The sequence below is a fragment of the Echeneis naucrates genome, chromosome 24, assembly GCF_900963305.1.
Source record: "Echeneis naucrates chromosome 24, fEcheNa1.1, whole genome shotgun sequence".
NCBI lineage: Eukaryota > Metazoa > Chordata > Actinopteri > Carangiformes > Echeneidae > Echeneis > Echeneis naucrates.
This window is the reverse complement of record NC_042534.1, coordinates 3,539,524-3,560,784: the sequence shown is the minus strand read 5'-3', so window position 1 is coordinate 3,560,784 and position 21,261 is coordinate 3,539,524. Positions and strand designations below refer to the sequence as shown.

The window sequence follows — 21,261 nt, the reverse complement described above, 5'->3', positions numbered from 1 at the left end:
ATTTGTGAAACTAAGCTTGACGAATGAGTGAAACACAATTCTAGTAAAAAGACAATAGATCTATGAAGCCAGGAGCTGAAGGGAATAGGTGAAGAAATGTTTGATGAGAAGGATGTGATCAGGTTCACCTGGCAGGCGTCTAATCTGTGCTGGACTACAGACTCCTCCTCCTCGTCTCCCTCTGGTTCCCCATTGCTGATGACGGCTTCAAACTCATCCAGCACCTGACCAAGGCGATCACATTTGTCCTGCCACGAGGTCCACTCCTAACAGAAACCCACATGTGAGTGATGATGTTTTTCAAATATTCCAAACATTCACATCAACGTATGTGTGGATTCTTATGGCCTTCAGCAAAGCGTGCACGACAAACCTGCAGCCTCCTCCGAGAAGCCACTTCCTCCTCCAGACTCTGCTGCTGCAAAACTTCGGCCCTGACTTTCAGCTGTGCTAGCTCATACTCTTGACACTTAAGAACGTCTGGCTCACGTTGGAATAGATACTGCACACAAGCCAAGTGAGATCCGAGGACCTTCGGGAGCTTCTGGATCACCAAACACCAGATTTATGAGAGAAGTGAAATAATTGTAACAGAGAGAGAAAAAAAAAAAGGCAAAGGATGCGATTAAAGTCTAAAACCTTTAGTTGGTAGAGGTTGTTTTAGCAATGGCAATGTCTTTGAAAACCATCAAGAGGCTTGTGTGCGCTCTTGGGAAAGGGCCTTAAATTTAAATCTGGGCTTTGTCCGTCTGCTGGACAACCTGCTGAAAGCACAGAGAGATACCTCATGTCTGCGGAGAAGGGCTTGAAGTTGGCTGTGGATGTGACCCTGGCTCATCTGCCTCTCTTCTAAGGAGTCTTCGCCAAGTTCCAGGATGTGAGCTATCCCCTGAAGCGAGGAGCAGGATGCCTGCTGTAGCATGGCTTTTTCCTGTGGACTCCCCTTCAGATGTCTGCCCAGGACACACAGCTGAGAGATACAGGAGGAGCACAGAGAACACCGTGAAACTTTGGAAACCGATCCTGCATCCTGCCTCTCGTCCAACTACAACAGAAATTAAAAGCCCATTTCTACAACCATAAATTGACAGTAATTTAAGTAGAACCAGAGAAAGTCTCTGGGTGAAGATTGAGTTGGTATTATTTACCCTTTTTTTTCTTCTGCAGCCTTTTCTAACTGAAATGCTAATTCATTATGACTCAGCACCACAACATTATTGCCATATTCCTCATTGTGAATGAGTCATTAATATGAGTGATAGCCTGAAAGGTTTTTACAATAAAAAGCATCCCAGTTAGCTTGTTTAATGTAGGGAATGATAATTCTTTAGACACATATATGTAGCAGTCATTACCTCCAAACTTGGAGCATGCTTCAGGCTCTGGAAGGTTTCTCTCTGTCCCGCTTCAAACTCGTCCAAAATACAAAACTGCTTGAAGATCTATGTGAGAAAGAGGGAGGTAAAGTGGTGAAGAAAGTATTAAGAATGTTGACTTTTTCCTGGCTACTATCTATTTGACATTTTAGTGACACTACTGTCTGACAAAATCTGATGTCTCTGAAGTTATTTGGTCAGAGGATGATGATTTTTCGTTAAATTTTAAACCTGATGTTCAGTGAGCGGACTGTTGGAAGCGGTGGAGATCAACTGGGCGGTGGAAAGACAGTCTTGGAGGCAGGTCACACAGCGGTAAGCGCCTGGTTCCCCTTCAGAAAGTGCGGGCCTGGTCTCTGACTCCACTTTGTTCAACAGCTCAGCTAGAGTCATCAGCTCAGTTGATACGCACTGCACAGGAAGTAGAAAGTGGAGAGTTTAGTCAGACCAGATCTAAATTCGGAGTCAGCCTGCCTGCGCACACAAATGCAGCTACACTGTACATATATGTGCTTTTTGGGTCAGTAACCTCCTGATGGAGCAGCCTCAGCAGGGGGTCACCTTCACCAGCAGCACCGCCAGGAGCCAGCAGAAGGTCAGTCCAAGTGTCCAAACAGAGGACGACGCGCCGAAGAGCCTCGTACAGCTCCTCTTTAACACCTGGATGAGAGCCATCTGCAGACTTCATCTGAGAAATATCAAATACATGATTATCTCTATCAGTCATCACAGGCTTAAGGGTTAAGGGTAATTATTTTTTTTCAGAATGTATGACTTCCATTACATTCAGTAATTTGGTTCATATATCTTTAAGTCTCAAAGAAAACAGCTGTGAAACTATCCCACAAAAAGGGGATCTCTGTAGTTTAACAACCAAATCAAAAGTACTTATTTGAAGTTTATTGAAGGGCCAACTATCTCTGTTCTTTTAAGGAGGAACCCACACATTTCTACAACACACACCGTCTGTCTCAGCATGGTGATGGACTCGTGCGTCCGCTGGAGGACGGCAGAAACAGATCCAGTGGACATGGGCTCCTTTTTGGGAACCTGAATGAAATCAGACAGCAGAAGTCTAAGTTTCACAGTGAGTGATAGAAAGAAGAATGGATTGGCAGAACTAAAACTGGACAGAGAGGAAGGAGTTCCGACAAAACCTGCATTCTCAATCAGTTCAAGGAAAAGACATTTCATCTGTATGTGTGAGTGGGTCTGATGTTTCAGTGAGAACAAGCAGACTAATTATATCATCTTACATTTTTCTGTCTTCTGTCTCCCTTCCCAAGGGAGGTACATACGGATATTAAATCATAAAGTTTAGTCCACTGTTGCCCTGGTAACCAATGCGATGGATAATTTTTCTTCCATCTACAATGGTCTCATCTCACCTCTCATCTATTTTTATAAATCTGAACCAACCGGCGTTGAAACTGTTTTGCTACTGTCCTGCTTTCCTACCTCCTCACGGGTCCCTTTGATCGAAGTTTGATGCTCCTGCTGAAGTTTTTTCAAACTGGTCAGTCTTTGGGAGATCTGGGAAAAAAGCCGGCACCATCTCTGCCGCCCCTTCTCATCCTCCTCATGTCCTCCTGACTCAGTGGCCACTGACTCTCTCGTGGGCGTGAATGGAGCTTTGGGTCTTGTAGGAATCAGTCGTGTGCCTTCAGTGGCAACTGGAGCCTGAGGGGACTTTGACGAAGCAGTAAACTGGTCTTTAGCTGCCGGAGGGACCAGAGGTACCAGGGCTTCGGCTGTCAGAGTTTTGGGATGAGGCGATTTGCCAAAGGCAGATCTGTGATCCATTGTTCCTAATCCAGTTTCAACATCCGTAGAGCTAAAGTCTTCGGTATCACACCCGGACTTTGCAGATGAAAGGCCAGACTCAGATTCAGCACCTTTGGAGCTCATCCCCACTTGAGAGGAAAACTGATGAGCTGAACTCTTCAGTTCCTGAAAGACAATCGAACCATCGAACTGCGATCAAAAACATTATGGGGGAAAAAAAGAAAAAAGAAAATTACTGAACGTTTCACAAAGAAAGAAAACCTTATTCGGTAGTTTACCTTAACTTTTGACAGTGGCTTCATTTCAGCAATATCCTCACTGGTCACATCTGAAACACTGAGCACCTCCACCAGGTCCTAATACATGTGTAGTATAAATATATCAATGCATCAGAAATCCAAGCAGACACACAAATTAAAACACACACACACACACACACACATAAAGGAAAGCTTCCTAAGGAGCAGCACATTTCCAGCAGCTGCATCTGACAGGGATCAAGTGTGTTTATCAGTGGACAGCACAGCCTGACTCACACAGTTTCATATTAACATGCAAAACCCACATCGGTCCTCCACACGACAGGAAGAAGAAGCATTCGAAACATTAATATAGGAGGCAAAGAATCCAGGAAAAAGGAGCTGAAGAAATTTCGAGTTTCACTCCAAAACTTTTAGAATTAGCTTTTGTATCATCCCCAAAAAAAAACAACGGTGTTTACTTTGTTTAAAGCAACATTTTGGAGTGAAAGCCAAAGAAAGAGGCACCCAGAAACGTGATTATATTTCAGATTTACCTCGGGAATACTGCATGTTAGTGTGTCGGAGGACGATGAGTGACAACTCTCGTCATCGCCCTCCTCCTCTTCCTCTGAATTAGACACTTCAAAAGCCTCCTGCTTTTAGTGATAAGGGTGAATAATGTGATCAAAACTGTGACTTACATGGAACAATCAAGTATATTTCTGAAATATTAATTAATATCATATGTCCTTTTCCAGGTGTTTTTGTGTTTCGTTGGTTTTTTCGTTGTTGCCATATTCACCAACTCGGATCTATTTACAGTCAGTGGAAACCCAACAAATGTGACTACAAGCTACTTCACTGCTTTAAACTATTCTGTAATTAGAAAAACACTTTCCAATATATCTGCTGACTCATGAGGTCTAATGGAGAGAGGCATACTGATTTAGCAAACACGTATTTGCTTAAAACTACTGTTCATTTTTTGGGGACAATCCCTTTTTCTTTTATTAGCTGAAGACTTAGAGTTTATCCAATGGGGGGCATTTGCAGTATGAAAGTAATTGTGTATATACACTTGGACAATAATAACAAAACAATGATGATAATTCCCCAAGAAATAAACAAATGTTTTGCTTGAGCATGCCTCACAGTTAGGTATGAATTTCCAGGGTGATGTTTTTAGAGACAGGCCTGAATCAGGCAGGTTCAACCAGTGACAGACACCAAGCCTGACCTCCTGGAGGAATAAACCATTTTTATTTTATGTTCATGATTTATAATAAAGAGTTTCAGTTTGATTGGCTTAATTCAAAGATGCAAATTCAAAGTCAAACATTATGCTGCGGGTTTTGTTTTGACCAGATACTTCTCCTTTGTTATGATTGTGAATATTATTCTTATTACCTTGGCTAAAAGTCTTGATGGGGATCTGTTAAGCTGCTCACTCTCTTGAGGAATACTGGTCTGGACTTTGGCAATGCCAAGATCCTTACTGGTTTCTTTCCCCTCCTTTATTCACAAAGAGAGAAAGAAGGTGATAAGTGATGGAAAACATTCATGCTTCTACATTATTGTGGTTCTGAGTGTGTTTCGTTAAGAATAATTACTTACAACATAACACACTTTAGAATTAGGTCCATTTTCTTATCCATGAACTAGTTTGTCAGCTTTATTTAAAATCACAGTTTCACGTGATGTTATGCCAGCAAAACAACACAGTATTCAGAATCAGAAATACTTTCGGCCTAATCCTGAAGTGTGGTGACGTTCAGACTTGGTACTGTACCTCCAGCAGCGAGGCTTGTTGCTGCGTGAGTTGTTCCAGCTCCTCGAGCTGCTGCAGCAGCAGTCTGGCTTGAGAGAAGGCCAGCAGGCTCTTCCCTGCTCCCTGGGGGAGCTGAAGTTCGGCTCTGCATCTGTCCAGCTCCACCAGCGTCCTTCGCATCGACTGCACATTGGCCAGGATCACCTGGAGAAGGCGAAACCGGGAGCAGAGTGAAAAAGTGCGTACATTTTGGAAAAAGTTTCTATGAAGAAACAATATTAATATTTGGATGTTATGTATAAACATCGCAAGAAATTTATCATCACAATCAGAACTGTGTAGATTCACCTGACGGTTGTGAAGATGCTCGACTGGAGTTATGCTGAGGTCGTCCATGGAGGATAAGATCGTTCTGATTTTAGGAACATTCTTCTCCATCATCTTGAGTTCAGCTTCCATCACCTCCACCACCTGAAAAGAAGATCGCCACCAACTTTTTAAGATCTGACTTCTATTAGTGTTTTCTTAGTTAAATCCACATGTCCTTTTGGTTCACTCAAATATGAAAGTCTACAGTAAATACATTAATCCTTAATTCTTTTATTTATTTTACCGCAGCAGCCTGCAGGAGCTGCTCCAGTGGCTCAAGGAGGTTGCGTTGCATTTTGTGCATTTGTTGGTAATTTTGCTCCAGTTGGTTTTCCTGCATTTTGATGTCACACACAGCAGAGATCTCAGCCAGCACCGGCCTGAAGCCCTGCAGGGTGTCCCTTATCCTCTCAGACTCATCCAGGACCAGCTGCAGTAGTCCAGGATTAAAAACAAAATCAATTATTGGATTATGTCCATCAAAAACATCAATCTAGCTAAAGCTGTAAGCATTGGGGGGGGGGGGGGGGAGGGGGGGGCAAAATACTCTTTATTCATGCTACAATGACGGAGCTTCACTGAAAGATATGCTAAGATGTATGAAACAAATTTATAACATTGAAAGTATATTCCTTCCAGGCTGTTAAAATATTATAGATCTTCAAAAGCTGCAGAAGAGTGTGTTGGACTGTCACCGACCTGCAGAGAGTTTGCATGATTCTGGAGGCTTCTGGCTGTTGTGAATGAGCAAGGAGCACTGAGCCATGACTGGGCCTCATCTAACCAACAGGTGGCGCTGTAAGAAACGTCCTCTAACTCCTGAAGGCAGGCAGGGATCTGAAGAAAGAGGACGAGGAGAGAAAAGAAAAAAAAGCACAGAGGCAAAATAGTAGTTATATCTCACATTCAGTTAAGTACAACACAAGATAATCATTGCAGGAGGCAGTTTGGCCGACCTTGCTGAGGAAGGAGGTGCGTTGCTCAGCCAACTGGGAAACGTTTTGGTGGAGCTGCAGCGGCTGCGTGAGCTGGTCCATGAGGAGATGGGCGTGATCCGGCTGCTCCTCTGCAACATCCTGCACCTCGCTCTCCAGGAGCATCAAGCGGCTGCGCCATCCGTCCAGCTGGTCCCAAACACGCTGGGGAACAGGACAGAACAGCATGTCGGGCTTTCAGGTGATGCATCACTGAACAGTCATCCAGCCTTCTCTTGCTAAGAGAAGACATTCATTTTTCTTCCACAAAATCAGCACTGATTATTTGCATGTTAAATTTCGAGTGGTTCATAGACAACTCTCAGAATATAGGAAGGTCTGATCAATTACAAAGTTAAATATGTAAAATTTTTTAATTTTTAAAAAGGGATATTCTACACTATATTGTTAACGTGACTAATTATCCCTCAACTTTCCGCTCAGGTTTGGACACCACACTCTGTATCCTGTAGTCACCTTGAGAGTATATTGAGCTTCAGTGACTGATGGACTTTTCTGGTCCAGTGAGGCTTTCACTTTCTCAAGGCCAGAGCAAAGCTCCATCACACGACCAGCAAGCGTCCGAACCGGGTTGCTCTCCTCCATGAGCTGCACAGCAGACACAATCACACTCATTAAAAAAGTTTTTTTTTTTTTTTTTTTTTGGGTAGGGGGTAGGAAGATAGCTTGCATCCCATTGAGGATTTAAAAAAAAAAAAATAAATCGACACTGTCACCTTCTCCTCTGCTCTCTGTATGGTTAGTTGAAGCTCTTGTAACCGTTTTCTGATATCGACAGGAATCTCTTCATACCGGCTTTGTATACCATCAGTGACGTGCTTCAGTTTCTCCTTCTGCTTGGACAGATTCTCTCTGAGCTCCTGTCAGCGTGAACAAGCAAGACAAAAATGGGAATCAGGTGACAGAAGCAGCAGCTAAATATGCTCTCCGGCTGCCGACTTTTTACAAACAAGCTTAGATGGCTGACCAGTTGAAAAGATCTCTCACAGTCACCCAAGTTTTATGTCTGACCTTTCTGACCTCTCGTTCACTGGGGTTCGAACAGGCCTCCAGTGCAGGAAGAAGGGTGACGATGTGTTTCTCCACCTCTGCCATCTCCTCTTGGACTTGCAGTCTCTCTTTCTCCTCAGCCTGAGCAGCAGCTACAACTAGCTGGTTTCTCTCTTTCAGACTGCGGGGAACAGTATTCTCTCAGCATCTCTGAAATAAACAAGACTTTCCCCCATGAGCATGTGAAACAAATCCCACCTCCTGACATTCTCCTGGATCTTCACCAGCGTTTTGCCAACAGGCCCTGGACTCATGGGATCCTGGGAACTTGACAGGCTCAGGGCGTGCTCCAGTCGATGCTCCAGAGAGGCTAAGGCCTGCTGCTCTTGCTCCAGACCAGCTTGGAGCACCTCGGCCTGGGCGAGAACCTCCTGGGGTTTCTCTTGAGTGAAGCTCACGCTGGAGGAGTCAGGCACCTCAGCCTGAAGATTGGCCAAAAAGCTGCAACACTGCTCCATCTAAAAGGAATAGAATTTAATCTCGCTACAACCCATTTCTCCTTAAAAGAAGCCGGCCAAACAAAGCTCTATGAAACTATCTGTGGTTGGTGAACTCACACTGATAGTGATGTCCTTCCATTCCTCTTGTCCTTGCTCTGCATGCGCTATCAGGACACCGACACCTCGTCGTAATGACACCCATCTGCGCCAGAGGGCAGCCAGCTCACCGTCTTTACCCACTCCACAGCCCTGCATGGGGCATCCAGCCCTCAGTTCCTCTATCGTCCCAGCAAGGTGGTGCAGATCCTCCATCAGTAGCTTCATGGAGATTAAACTGGTCAAATGCTCGTCACAGTACTGCAAGTACTGTCTGAAGTACACAGAAAGTTGTGTGTTTAAATGTTTACCTTAGCTCTCTTTTGGTGGGCAACACATTTGTCATAAGATGTGACTTGTGCTGCAGCACATTGGGAAAGTGCAGCTTCAGACTTGGAGAGACGCTGCCGAATATCTTCATGAGAGAACGTGTGGCCTTTTTCTCTGACTGCACATCTGTAAGAAATTTGTCTTTCAGCTGATTTTACGTTCTTGAATTAGAAGAACATGACGTGTAACAAGTAATAACACTAGCACATTATGCACAGAATTGGAGTTAGAAATTGGAAACAGCCTAGTACCTCTGCAAGGACTCCAGCCTGAGCTGGGCCTGGGCCTCCAGCACAGCTCTTCCCACCAACAACTGGCTGAGAATCCTGATGTGGAGTTGCTCCATATCTGGACGGGACAGACAGGGCTGCTGCGGGACCAGCTCCACAAGGTGCTGGATATGAGCTTGAAATCCATCTTCTAGGGCTTCTAGAGCCTGCTGGGTCTGTCTCTGTTCCTCTGTGCAGTCCAAAAACCCTCCAGGGGCTGACAGGAAGGTGGCTTCCGCATTATGAAGAAAGGCTATCGCTCCTTGAGCCGCCCACTGGAAATCTTTCAAGGATTCTCGAGCCTGGGATATACACTCCTGTTGAACAAACAGCAGGATAGTTTAAGGAAACAAAAACAAAGAAGGAAATTTACTGTACATTAATGGTTAATCTTACCATTCGTAAATGGCATTCTTGCAGGACTGCGTCTCTCAGAGAGTACAGCTCCACGTGGTTCTTCAGGTTAACGTTTTCTTTCCGTCCCAGAGCTTCAACCACCCTCATTCCAGACTCCATATTTCTCCAAACCACCCAGTGTCTCCGTAATGCACTGTCAATTTCTTTCTCATCCGGATTGACTGGCCGGGCCGCCAACAGCTCCTCTCTAGTTTTTTGGAAAAGCTCCATTAAGGCAGGAAGCTCAGAGGAGAAGCGCAGATCCAACAGAAGTTCGGTCTCTAGGTTTTTGATATCATCTGTGACAGAGTGCTCCCAGGAGACCAAAGTGCTCACATTGTTGTGAATCCGCTGCTTCTCTGAGTTCAGCTCAGAAGGGGACAACTCCTGAGCTATGGCCTCCAGCTGATCTCCAGCTTCTTGACACTGTGTTTTTACCAAAGGAAGCTCAACCAGGATTGCTTGACACAGTCTGAACCTCTCGCCCACACTGATTGTTTTGTCTTTGGCACGCTGGATTTGTTCATTGGCGATGTCCCTAGATTCCTCCATCAGTCTCCTCAGGTGCAGATATTTGTCTTGCTCAAGGGCGTTAAGACCAAGAGCTTTGCACTTGTCTTGCAGTTCTCCAATGGTGTACAGCAGGGCACTACGTTTGGCCTCATGGCAGTGCTGAAGCTCCTGTACTTGACATTGATTCTCCGTGAGCATGTGCTTCAAGTGTACAACTGCTGAGAGGGTTTCCTGTGTTGAAGGGAATCTTTGCTGCTCCAAATCAGCATAAATTTGCTTTAAGCTATCCTCAATAGTTGATAACTCCTCGTTTGAAGATATTCGCTCATTAATCAGCTCCTCTAATTCCCAGCTGGTTGCTTTCTCATGAGCTAGAAGTCCATCTAATTCTGTCCAAAGTCCTGAAAGTCTGTTGACAAGGTAGCGACTTTCTCCTGGACTCAAACCTGCCGTTACGTCCTTGCAGCTTTCTTCCATCGCCTCCACCAGAGTTAGCCGCCTTTGTATCTCTGCGGTAGCTAATTTGTGACTCTCCAGCTTGCTCTCCAGCACTTGGGTGTCAGATTTGGAGACATTCTCAACATGTGCACAGGGGTCTCTGGTAGCCTGTGTTGCTGTTAGCCAGGCATCTGTGCTAACTATCTGGGACAGCAATTTCTCCCTCTCATGTAGGTCTTTCTTCATGGTGTCAAGAACATGGCCCAAGCTGTCACCAATGGCTTCATAGAGGTCCTCTACCGTCTTCAACACTTGGTCACTTTCCTCCTTTTCCATGTCAGAGGCTATATCTTTCATCTCCTCTATGTGCGCTTGCATCTTTGACCGTTGGAATAAAATATCAGTCTGAAATTTCTTCATGTCAACAATCTGCACACGGGCCTCCTCGGGGAACAGAGCCATTTTTTTCCCGATGGAGATGTGGTTTTCCGCCTGCTTGGCCCATGTGATTAAATCTTGTAATTGTTTGTTGATCTTAGTTGAGGAAATGCCTCCACGGCTATTTGTGGAAGTGTCGAGCTTTATCTTGAAGTCATTAAGCAGAAACCCCAATTCTTGGAGATTACATCGGATTTCATCCTTCTCCTTCTGACCCAAAGAGAAATGGACCAGCGCGTCCGCTTGGGATTGTAAATGTAGATAAAGCTGGGTGAATAGTTTTAGATCTGTGGTCAGACAAACCAGTTCTAAAGCGCTTGTGCTCTCACTGCTTTGAAAGTTGGATTCCTGAAGAGCTTCAACCTTGGCTTTGAGCTGATGAGCCTCTTTTGTGAGAAAGGCGGATTGAGAGGTGGAGTTGGCGGCGTGCCGTAACGCTCTCTTGATGCTTCCTTTCAAAAGCCTCCATTCCTCTTGGACGTCTCCAAGCTGGGCAAGAAGAGCTCCTGAACTTTCCGCGTCACTCAAGTGGACCGACAGCTGGCTGCTGAGGTGAAACAGATCCTCCATGATGCTTTTCTTCTGCTCCATGGTTTGCAGCAGGGCGTGGAGTTTGTCAGCTTGGACAGCACTACTTCCCAGAGCATTTCTGACAAAGTGACAGCAGAAAAACACGAGTGTGCCATATGTCAAAACGCAGACACACCAACGCCAACGACGAAGGTGTGAGCTACAGTAAAGGTTCGCTTTCTGATCAAAGGTTTACTCACAAATTCATTTTTTCCTTCTCAGCTGCTAAGACCTCCAAAAACGCTCTGGTCATCTTCATCTGTTTGTGATAGCGTTTGACCTGGTCGAGCTGCGCCGCTTTCACCTGCACCGTGGCAGAGGCATCCAGCAGTGCGGCACTCCATTGGCCCTCGGCTCTTTTCAAGGCATTAGGGTCACAGTCCCTGGCAGCGCTGGTGTTTTTCATGGAGGCCACCTGCTCCTGCACACAGCATCTGTACTCCTACAGTAAACAGGACTGGCTTTAGAGCAGATGAGACAGCTTGTTTTGTTTCATTTGTTGAGAATGTGAAACGAAAATGAAGCTCTAGTTAAAAACTGACAGAATTGCTACACATACCTCTGCTTCCTGCAGCTGTTTGGCCATAGCAACGACGTCAAGCTGTGCTGGTTGATATCGACATTCCAGAACCTGCTGGACGGTTCGCAAGAGTCGAATCTCTGGCTCACCAGGAGAGGACTTCAGATACCAGTTCAGATCAATGTGTGGCGTCCTCTACAACACAAAAACAACAAAAAGCGGATCAAAAGTGTTGGGAAACCATTATTAAGGGCCAGAAATGATAAAGCCCACTGCAGGCACAGGTTTCTGCAGCCGATAATAAAGATAATGAAACAAAACAGCCAAGGAAAGAATGATAATTGGGGTCAGAATGTTTTCTTTTTCTGTGGAATAATTCATTTCTTTGTTTACAAAAATAGCCAAAAATCAACGTCACGTCATTTATTCTGTGGGTAATGAGACAAACTAAAGACGCAGCAGGAAATCTTTGCATCTCCTGAGTCCTTCCGGTAGACCTTCCTGTCAGAAGCATCATGGAAATAAACAAACAAAACACTGCTCCTCCTAATTAGTCCCTCTTATAGACAAGTGACTGCTTGCCCTTTTGGAGTTGATATTTAAAAATGTTGTCTTTGTTTCAGTTATTATCCACAATTACACAATACAACCTGACCAAATACCCTCTTATCTACTTTAATGAAGCCAGAATTTAACTTTAAAATAGTTTTAGTATAAAGACATCACTATGCTTTATAACATAATTACATTAAGACCAGTTAATACTCACATTTATTATGTTGCTGTTTTCCACCAGGCTCCGTATCTCAGAAAAAATATCCTGCATGGTGGACCTCGGTTTGCAGGACTCTGGCGATCCACCTGTCGTCTCCCCAGATCCTGGATCAGCTGGCAAACCCGGCACAGTCCTTTTGGCCTCCATGTCCTCCCGCATCTGAAGCAGCCGGGGCCAGAAAACAGGGGTGGTGTCACATTTTAGCCTTCTCTCTCCTTGTGTTTGCTCAGATAATAAGAGAGCTTCCTGTTCTTTCCCTGCTCCACCGTGGTAAATATCACTGTGTTGACAGTGGCCCGGCGAGTCAGTACAGTTAACACAAGAATGTGCCTGAACATAGGGAGCAGTTTGCCTCCAGGGAGAAGGACTCCGTCTCTTCATCTCCAAATGCTGCCTCCCATATTTCCTTACAGAAATAACTGATCTGTTCTAACTTGGCTAGACAGTGGGGGAAATGCGGTAACACCACTTTGGTAACTAGATTACAAACAGGGAAGGCGCCTTTTAAAAATATGTTGGGCATGACCAAGATGTGTGTTGCAGCAGGTTGTAGGTAGATTGAAGAATGGAATTAAACGTGTCACACAAACTGCAAACATTTAGGTGCATTGGAGCAATGCAGAAACCTTAAGAGACAGCTGAGGGAACAGTTATTCCTTCATCAGCGCTGAAATGAGCATTCCTTACTATAGAGCACGCATGCCTTCACTTCAATACCACTACTTTAGTGCATGCTTTAATAAATGTCATTTAAAAAAAATGGAACGAGTGAATTTGGTTTTATTGAATGGTATAACCTCCAACATGTCAGAAAAACATTCAGCTGCTTCTTAAAAATGAATGTTCTGGTATTTTGGGGGAACCTTTTTGGAGAGAACAGGCAACCTGCTATTGCCCTTAATAATAACAGTTTTGAGAAATACCTCAAAATCCAAAGTGTTGTTGAGGAGTGTGGCTACAAAGCAAAGGCCTCCAAAATGAGGGCAGGGCATTATGTTGTCTGACAATTTCTGCACTTGCAGTGAATAACAACTGAGAGTGATGAACACGTAGAGAGTGAGTGGATTTCTGCCTCATGCTGTACTGGATATGTGTACTTCTCTGGTCCTCTGCAACATTATTTCCTCCTCAACATCTTAATTTTTGCATTTCTTCCTTTCAAACCTTATTTAAAGCTGTTTTTTGGAGCTACACACGGAACGGAAAAAAGGAAAAAAAAAATCAAACAAAAAAACCACACAATCTGGTGCCTAAGACAGTGTGAAATAGCCCACCCAGATTTTCCATGTGTAGCTGGTTGTTCTGTCATATTACATTGGATTATATTGTTGTTTTATTATAGTGGTGTCTGTTTTGGTAAAAGGAATTGCAACATTTTGTGCTACACAAAAGGCCATATGTGGCATGGGATTCATTCATCTATCAAGAAAAAACCCCAAACAAGTGAAAACTGCAAACAGTGAAAGTGTTGAAAGAGTGAAATTCAAATGCCAAATGTTGAGAGCAATAAATGGACTAAGAACAAATAAGTTACAGCTAAAATGCGGACAAATTCAGGATGAAATAACAGAATCAAAATGTCAGACGTTTCACTTAACACACGCACACAGAGACACACTAACCAGAAGAGCAGACGTGGAAACGAGAATAGATTGTAAATGTCAGTTCCGAAAGAGAAATGAAGTTGGAATTAATACTGTGATCTGAACTCTGACATTTGGATCTTTTGCTTCCAGCGATGAAACACACCTTCCCACTTCTCAGATTTCCTCAACGAGTGAAAGATGTGTTGCATTTGTTTGGTTTTAAACATCAAGTAGAAAATGATTTAAAACTCTTATGGGATGATCTAACGGCTGCTCATCATGCTGATCACGTAATGGCGACATCCTCCATCTAACCATTGCTGCATGTCTTTCCACGCCGCCTCGCTGTTATTTTTAATGGAGCTTTTATCCCATAATGAACATTTTTTTAAGTTTAATTGAACAGCTATTTTTTTTTTCTCTGTTAGTATGATTTCATTCAAAGTTGGTTGCAGTACTGATGATTGCTTCATCACATGATGGATAAAAATCATCAAGCAATTTCAATTTAAACTGAACAGATAAAAGAGAAGATTGCCCGTGCTGTCCATCATCACCAGCAGGTTTGGGAGTTTCTGGTTACTCACTCACAGTTAAGACTGTGTTCCCTGTTTTCTGCTCCTCGTTTGACATTGAGAAATAACGTTTCTGCTGCAGGAGAGACGGTGAGATGACATGATTTGGAGGAATCCAACTCAACATTGTACATTAATTCACAGCATGATTTATAACCCGCCCAACTTTCCAGGGCTTCTCGGATAACGAGTCTCTCACTTCAGACCCATTTCATTTAAAACTATGACCTTTCAAGTCTGCGTCATCTGCTTCAGAACTGATTAATGATGAAAGAAGTCCTGATTTTTTTTTTTTCTTTTCCTCAGGAGGTTGCTCTGATTTTTACACCACATGAATCTGTTCATTGTGAACATCTGAGCACATCTGGACTGCTGCGGCCAACATTTCCCCTTAGCTGCACGACTCCATGTCCAACACAATTGTAAATACTTTCTTTGGACTCACTTTAACCTCGCAGAAATCTTCAGTTTGTTGCGTGTCAGCGATGGGCTTTGATGCCTGTGATGATGCTGCTAAATGAAGGCTTTCTGGGTGTACTACGTCTGAATCCACACTGATTAATGTTGTATGCAGGATATATTTCTTTCCAGGCGATCCAGCGTTTGAAACCTCGTCACTCAGCTCTGCTCCCTCTGGATTTTCAGGCACATCTGGACTGGGGACTGAAATCTTTTGCTTTTCCTGCAAGTCCAACACAACGTGAAATATTTTCTTTGCGGTGCCACCCAAATTCAGACGGGGTGTGTCTGGTTCTTCAGCATCAGGAATTGCATTAAATGCCTTTAATTGTGTTGCTGAGTGTCCAGTCACATTACAGATGTCAGAATCTGGGACGTCATGAACCTTGGCTGCCAGGGATGCAACCAACTGCTGAGATCTGGTGTCGTCTGTGCCAGTGGTTGACTGTTTTGAGTCCAGGGCTGACGTCTTGGCGAGAGAATGAAACATACCTGACATTACAGGCGCTGTCTCATTTCCAGAAAATGTCCTGTGTCCAGTACGTTGAGGACCGCCATCCATGTCAACATTGTCAGGATCATCTTTTGGGCCAAGGTCGGGTTTCGTGTCCATCTTTGTTGGAGAAGATGTTAACCGTTGGGGTTTCGATTTGAAAACATCTGGGATGTTCCCACTTGGTGCTTGATTGGGTACTAAGGCATCTGTTGCTGCTGTCTGTAAGAAGCTATCTGCAGCACACAAGACTGAAATGTCCCCTTGTTGTGTAGAAGCACAAGTTTCTACAGGTTTGGCCGCCACATTACATGCTCTTGAGGCGTTTGTGACCAGCTCAGTGGATAGATAATGTTTCTCTAAAGTGAAAAAATTGTCCCTGATTGTCATTTTGTTGTGCTGACCACTGTCTGAATTTCCCTCCTCTGTGTCAGAAGGGGAAGGAGAAGCTGAAGGACACATAATCTTCTCAGCAGAAGATGCTGAATGTGATGTGATTAATTGCAATTCACTGTGACTTTGTTTCAACTATAAAACAAAGGAAATTTGGACACAAAGCATTAAAACAAATGTCAAATAATGTTCCCAGCATATATTTGTGCTGAATGAGAATCTCACCAGGCATTCTGAGAGAGCTTGAAGAGCTGCTGTGCTTTCAATGAGAGCATCTGAAGCCATTTTCTCAACTTCCTTTGAGACTTTGGTTTCCAAACAGTTTTGTAGAAAGTCTTTTTCTGAGAGTACTTCATGGAGAGATTGTTGAAGCTGCACACCGTCATCCAGCACTCCCTACCAAGGCACAAACACATATTCCAAACATTTCCACAGATAGTTTTTTTTTTTTTTGATCAAAAGAAACACCATGTCCTTGTAATGTTGCAACAAGCAGCTCTCTAATAATAATAATAATAATAATAATAATAATTATTATTATTATTATTATAATTCATTGCATCTCTGAGTTTTACTTTTTGAAGCTGTTTAATTATTTCAGTGTGGACCCAATGACAATATAAAAACACAGAAATAGAGCCACATTTCTAGCAGAAAGACCTTAAATCTTTTCAAGTGGATGTTGTGCTTAGATTTCCAAACTGCAAATTGTGAACGACAGATAATTTTGCATTAGACAACCAGTAAAGAAGTCAGGTTAAGTCAAAGACAAGTTTATTCGCTGAACCTCTGGTGAGACCATGAAAACGGGAACAGCAGAGCTGGACTGAAGCTAAGAGTGTGTGGCAGTGGCAGGTTGTCAGGCTGATGGGGGAAAAAAAAAAAAAAAAATTGTCATCACACTTCGATAATCTTTAGTAATGCCAAAGATCAGACCTTTCCAGAAATTACCCAGAGGCTCCCTGGGATGACTGTCCATTATGTTCAGCGGGGTACAAGATTCTCGTCCAGTATTTCTTATGAATTAAGAATGGACTTCTGGCATTTTAAGAAAAGCCGAGTCATCAAAGCCCTGCTGGGCTTTAAAATCCGGGTTTTTGTCAAAGGCCAACACAATGTGAAGGCTCAGATATGATTGATGGTTGAGCTTTCTGCATTTACTGGAACTACTTTTTGTCATGAACTTATGTTGTATATATTTAATGTGCGTTGGCTAAAGCTGACTTGGGAAGACACACTGTCGCGTTTTATGTAAAACAGAACTGTATGCATTACCTGGTCGGGTGATGATGGTTCAGCTTGCACTGTTTGGCTCCACTGCTGCATCTGCCTGATGACCTGAATCACCCTGTTTTCAGTGTTTTCTGCACACTGCTGCTTCTTTTGTAGGAAAGTGGTCCTGAGGCTAAAGGCAAGTCACGGGAGAGAGAACAAACATGCAGGAAATTAGTTCATATGATATTTTAAATTGGTGGTATCGACGCTCAAGGTCTTTCTGAAACTTGACCTTATTTTGGAAATAGAGCGTTACTAGCCTCTCAAACTTGTTTTTGCATAACTTTGAATGGATTTTGTCTTTATATTTAAAATGACTATGAGCCTATTAGTTGTGCAGTCCCTATATGAACTCTTGAGTCCTTAGCTCCAAAATAAACAAGACTGAAGTAAAAAGAATAAGAAAGAAATGAATAATTATACTATTGGGAGTTCACATTTGAAGAGGGAGGTTTTATCAGGTCTGTTTTGAAATCACCTATCAAGGTCTTTAGCAGCTCCATCAACAGTCAAAGTGACATCTGCAGGAAGCCTTTCTGGTGTGACGCTGGATTCTCCGGCTTTCTGCAGGATGTTGATTCTTGCAACCAACTCTGTCAAACTGGTATCAGAGTCCTGGGCGAGAAGAACAGACGCTTCTGTGACTGAGATACTTCACATGTTCACATTCTTTAATATGTTCATCTGGGATAAAGCAACGTTTTAAAGGATCGTTTGATGTCACCTGTATAATCGACCACTGCTGTTTGAGCTGACCGATGTCAGGTAACACTTCCAGACTCTCCAGCAGATTTCCAACATTAGCTGCCAGGTCATTCACAGCCGTCTGCACACAGGAAACCTCTTCCTTCACCTGTTGAAGTCTCTGGTTGCTGTTTTTTGTGAGTGCTGCCTGGTTTTCTCTCAGGCTGCTGTCTAGCGCCCTCTTGTGGCTTTGGAGGTTGCTGACTTCCTGAGAGAGGCTGGCTTGGGCCTCCACAGTCAAACTGTCTGTGATAGTGTCCTTCAGGGTTACAAGTTGCAAAATGTGTTTGTCCATTTCTTGTATCAAAGCCTGAGAAGTTTAGAGAGTGAGATAAATGTGTTTAATGTCACTGACAGAAATACAAACAATTCTCCATCACATTCATACAAATATATATACTTTTCAACAGTTTGACTATAGAAACAATGTGAAGACATGTACATGATTCACTCAGTTTACTTAATGGGACTCACCTCCACTGCTGGTACATCAGTGACCAGCTGAGCTGAGCTTTCTTTCTGGACTTGACAAGCTGACATCGTTTCTTGCAGCAATGCCAAGTTATGCTGGCAGTGCTGCACTACGTCGCTCAGGTGTTCCTCATTACTCACACCGTCCTCAAGGCGGGAACACATAGCCTGTTAAAATTTGGGTGATACCAAGCACAAAAATCAGAGGGGGCTTATGTTTAAGAGCACGAAATTATTGTGATCATAACATGTTAGGAATCACTATAGTAAAAGATGACCATCACTTTAATGTGAAAAGTTTTACCTTCAGCTCTGTCATCAGAGAGAAGCAGCAGGTATCCAGCTCAGCCCAGGAGGAGTCTTTCCAGATTTTGTTGCCAGTTCGCTCAGCCAGATCCCTCGCCTGTTCGGCCAGGCTGGTAAGAGTTAATTGCAGGGATTCAGATTCAACAAAAAGTTGACGGGCTAGCAGGCAGGCTTGTCTGCGTTCAGCTGTGCCAGGCCAGGGGAATGAAGCTGGTATTTGAGTGATTTGGCGCTGCAGCTCTTCCACCCTGCAGCGGACTTCCTTTCTCTTCGCCAGGTAAGATGTGAGCTCTGGCTCAGTCTGCAGAATCCTGAAATACCACGAGACACAAATGACAAAATGATGAACTCTTAATTAAGCACTGATTAAAATCTCCTCACTGATTAAAAGCCATTCACATATTCCACTCACCTGTAATAAGGCTCAGCTGACTGCTGAAGCTGCCTCCACTGCTCCTCTGTTTTCTGGATGCTTTCTTCAATTTCCTGTTTCAGGTCATCTCCATCACACAGTCTGCAGCTCAGACTATTTCCAGTGAGTCTGAGCTGTTGGAGGCAAGCCTCTCCAACTGCAGTTGCACTTACCACAGCCTGAAATATATTTTCACAGATAGATGGATCACCGAAAAGTGACAAATGCCTCCTTTATTGTACATTTTAGATACGGACTAGACAGTCCTAATTTTGAATCAAGTAAGAACAAATGTAGACAAACAGATGTGTGGCTACACTCTCTTGCAACATGACACTATTGTCAGTACTTCCTTTAACAAGTACATGAAACAAGTTCAACTTGTTTATCTTAAAATAGAGATTAGATGACCAGTTGTTCAGACTAAAGCTCATATACTTTTAAAAACCATCTTTGTTCAGATTTGCTGCTAAATGTGAGTGAAATGTTCTTACTTGAGCATGATGAAGTCTCTGCTCTACAGGGCTACAGATGCTGGGACTTTCATCAAGTGGAGTGCCAACAAGTCGTCTCAGATCGATGAGCCCTGATTCTGTGGACTTCAACGAAGCCCGAAACACCTCACAGTCTCCGCTTTGAGAGCTCTGCTTCTCCTTGGCACCGTGTAGCGTGTCTGTGTTGAAGTTGCGGTAACGCTCAAGCAGTTTGCTGATTTCTTCCAGCTGCACTGACTGCCGGAGACTGCTGCTTTGTAAGGATGACACCAGCTGACCGAGGAGCTCCATTCTCACGCTGCAGAAAAGGGGAAATAAAAAAAGTTCAGATATAGTTTTCAATTATCAAGTGAACAAATCTGTCACAACCTTTAACATCTGTAAGAGGAATAAACAAATTCACCTACATTCAACTGACAAAGGTTCAAACTGAAACATGCTTAAGTATGAAGGGAGTCTGCCCCATGGATGTGAAATTTTACAGGTTCTACAACATCTGAAAAATGTTATACATTACACCCAGAGCTTTACCTTTGATTAAGGCCTTCCTGCTTTCCTGCTTTTTCCTCTGCCTGCAGCCACTGTTGCAAATGCTCCCCTTCCCTCTGTAGCCTACAACACACAGATGGAGCAGGAATGAAGGCATGTGCACAATGCGTTTGTTTCACAGAACACAGGACCATTATGTTAAACTTGTTGTAGGATTTGAGCGTATTTATCTTGGCCTTACTTGAAGGTGTGCTGTTCTGGTGTTTGTCTTGTCTGTGCAGGTAATTGCTGGGCGGAGCTATTGCCAGCACACCTGAGCTGATAGAGCTGAGGAGGCTTAAAAATGGCCCTGCAAGTCTCTTTCTCTCTTTCTCTTCCCACCTGGCCATCCTTATTTCTGTTTTTTGATTCATGCACCTAAGTGTTTTTATTTTTTACATGAATAAAACAAACTTAAACGTCTTCGGACAACGTGTGTTCTCCCTCATTTGATACATTCAAATGATGGGATTGTTTGTATATAGTTTAGAGTCAGCACAATTGTGAACTAAATTCTAAATTTTGCAGATAATTCAGATGGTAATTCTGTTATTGCTATTTCAGATAACAAATTCACACCAAAATTTAATCTTACCCCAGTTAGTGTTGCACTGAATAATTTGTGTGCATGACAAATAGTCAAGAAGATAAATTTCAGTATATCATCTATCTACATCATATGAGAAGCTGAAGTGAAGAATTTTCTTTAAACCTACCTGTCCAGGTCCTGGATGTCACTCTGCATCTTTTCCTCCACCTCAGAGAAGACTTGATGGGCATTTCTGACTTTCTCCTGCAGTTGCGTCCCGTCCGCACACAGACTCTTGAGGCTGTCTGGACTGGCTACAGAAGCCAGAACACTCAGATCCTCCAGCAACCTCTCCGTCTGCTCATCCTGGGTCTGGAGTTCCCGACATAGATCCTGTAGAAGAAATAAAGCTAGTGTTCATGATACATAAGAGCGTCCAGATGTTAAAGCTACTATGTGTCGGATTGTAATTGATCATAGCATCTTTTAAACCATTCTGCAGAGTTTGCATAAATAAGAAATAGGAGCCATCAGTTCAGGGTAAAAGGTGGATTGACTTTCACCCTAATGGGCAAGAATGAAAATATCTTTGTTAAAGTGGGTTCAATCCACAGACAAACTGAGCC

At 43.4% G+C, this 21,261-nt stretch overlaps 1 protein-coding gene across 2 annotated transcripts in view; it reads right to left on the bottom strand.

Moving 5' to 3' along the window:
- syne2a (spectrin repeat containing, nuclear envelope 2a) overlaps positions 1–21,261 on the bottom strand; it is a 59,662-nt gene that overhangs the window by 21,912 nt on the left and 16,489 nt on the right. For both annotated transcript variants that reach the window (XM_029495805.1, XM_029495806.1), the window contains 38 exons: positions 20,823–21,028; positions 20,110–20,190; positions 19,579–19,876; positions 19,085–19,263; positions 18,671–18,983; positions 18,370–18,534; positions 17,876–18,205; positions 17,630–17,766; positions 17,152–17,281; positions 16,102–16,272; positions 14,977–16,011; positions 12,365–12,529; positions 11,635–11,790; positions 11,276–11,517; positions 9,117–11,154; positions 8,703–9,037; positions 8,433–8,577; positions 8,143–8,343; positions 7,784–8,043; positions 7,547–7,706; positions 7,252–7,395; positions 6,992–7,123; positions 6,497–6,679; positions 6,240–6,377; positions 5,785–5,970; positions 5,520–5,642; positions 5,193–5,375; positions 4,811–4,915; positions 3,958–4,059; positions 3,440–3,517; positions 2,835–3,326; positions 2,340–2,426; positions 1,906–2,064; positions 1,608–1,787; positions 1,356–1,442; positions 785–970; positions 374–544; positions 129–266 (listed from right to left, as the gene is read on the bottom strand). In XM_029495805.1, coding sequence (XP_029351665.1) covers positions 129–266; positions 374–544; positions 785–970; positions 1,356–1,442; positions 1,608–1,787; positions 1,906–2,064; positions 2,340–2,426; positions 2,835–3,326; positions 3,440–3,517; positions 3,958–4,059; positions 4,811–4,915; positions 5,193–5,375; positions 5,520–5,642; positions 5,785–5,970; positions 6,240–6,377; positions 6,497–6,679; positions 6,992–7,123; positions 7,252–7,395; positions 7,547–7,706; positions 7,784–8,043; positions 8,143–8,343; positions 8,433–8,577; positions 8,703–9,037; positions 9,117–11,154; positions 11,276–11,517; positions 11,635–11,790; positions 12,365–12,529; positions 14,977–16,011; positions 16,102–16,272; positions 17,152–17,281; positions 17,630–17,766; positions 17,876–18,205; positions 18,370–18,534; positions 18,671–18,983; positions 19,085–19,263; positions 19,579–19,876; positions 20,110–20,190; positions 20,823–21,028 — 9,621 coding nt within the window. The remainder of the gene's footprint in view (positions 1–128; positions 267–373; positions 545–784; positions 971–1,355; positions 1,443–1,607; positions 1,788–1,905; positions 2,065–2,339; positions 2,427–2,834; positions 3,327–3,439; positions 3,518–3,957; positions 4,060–4,810; positions 4,916–5,192; positions 5,376–5,519; positions 5,643–5,784; positions 5,971–6,239; positions 6,378–6,496; positions 6,680–6,991; positions 7,124–7,251; positions 7,396–7,546; positions 7,707–7,783; positions 8,044–8,142; positions 8,344–8,432; positions 8,578–8,702; positions 9,038–9,116; positions 11,155–11,275; positions 11,518–11,634; positions 11,791–12,364; positions 12,530–14,976; positions 16,012–16,101; positions 16,273–17,151; positions 17,282–17,629; positions 17,767–17,875; positions 18,206–18,369; positions 18,535–18,670; positions 18,984–19,084; positions 19,264–19,578; positions 19,877–20,109; positions 20,191–20,822; positions 21,029–21,261) is intronic.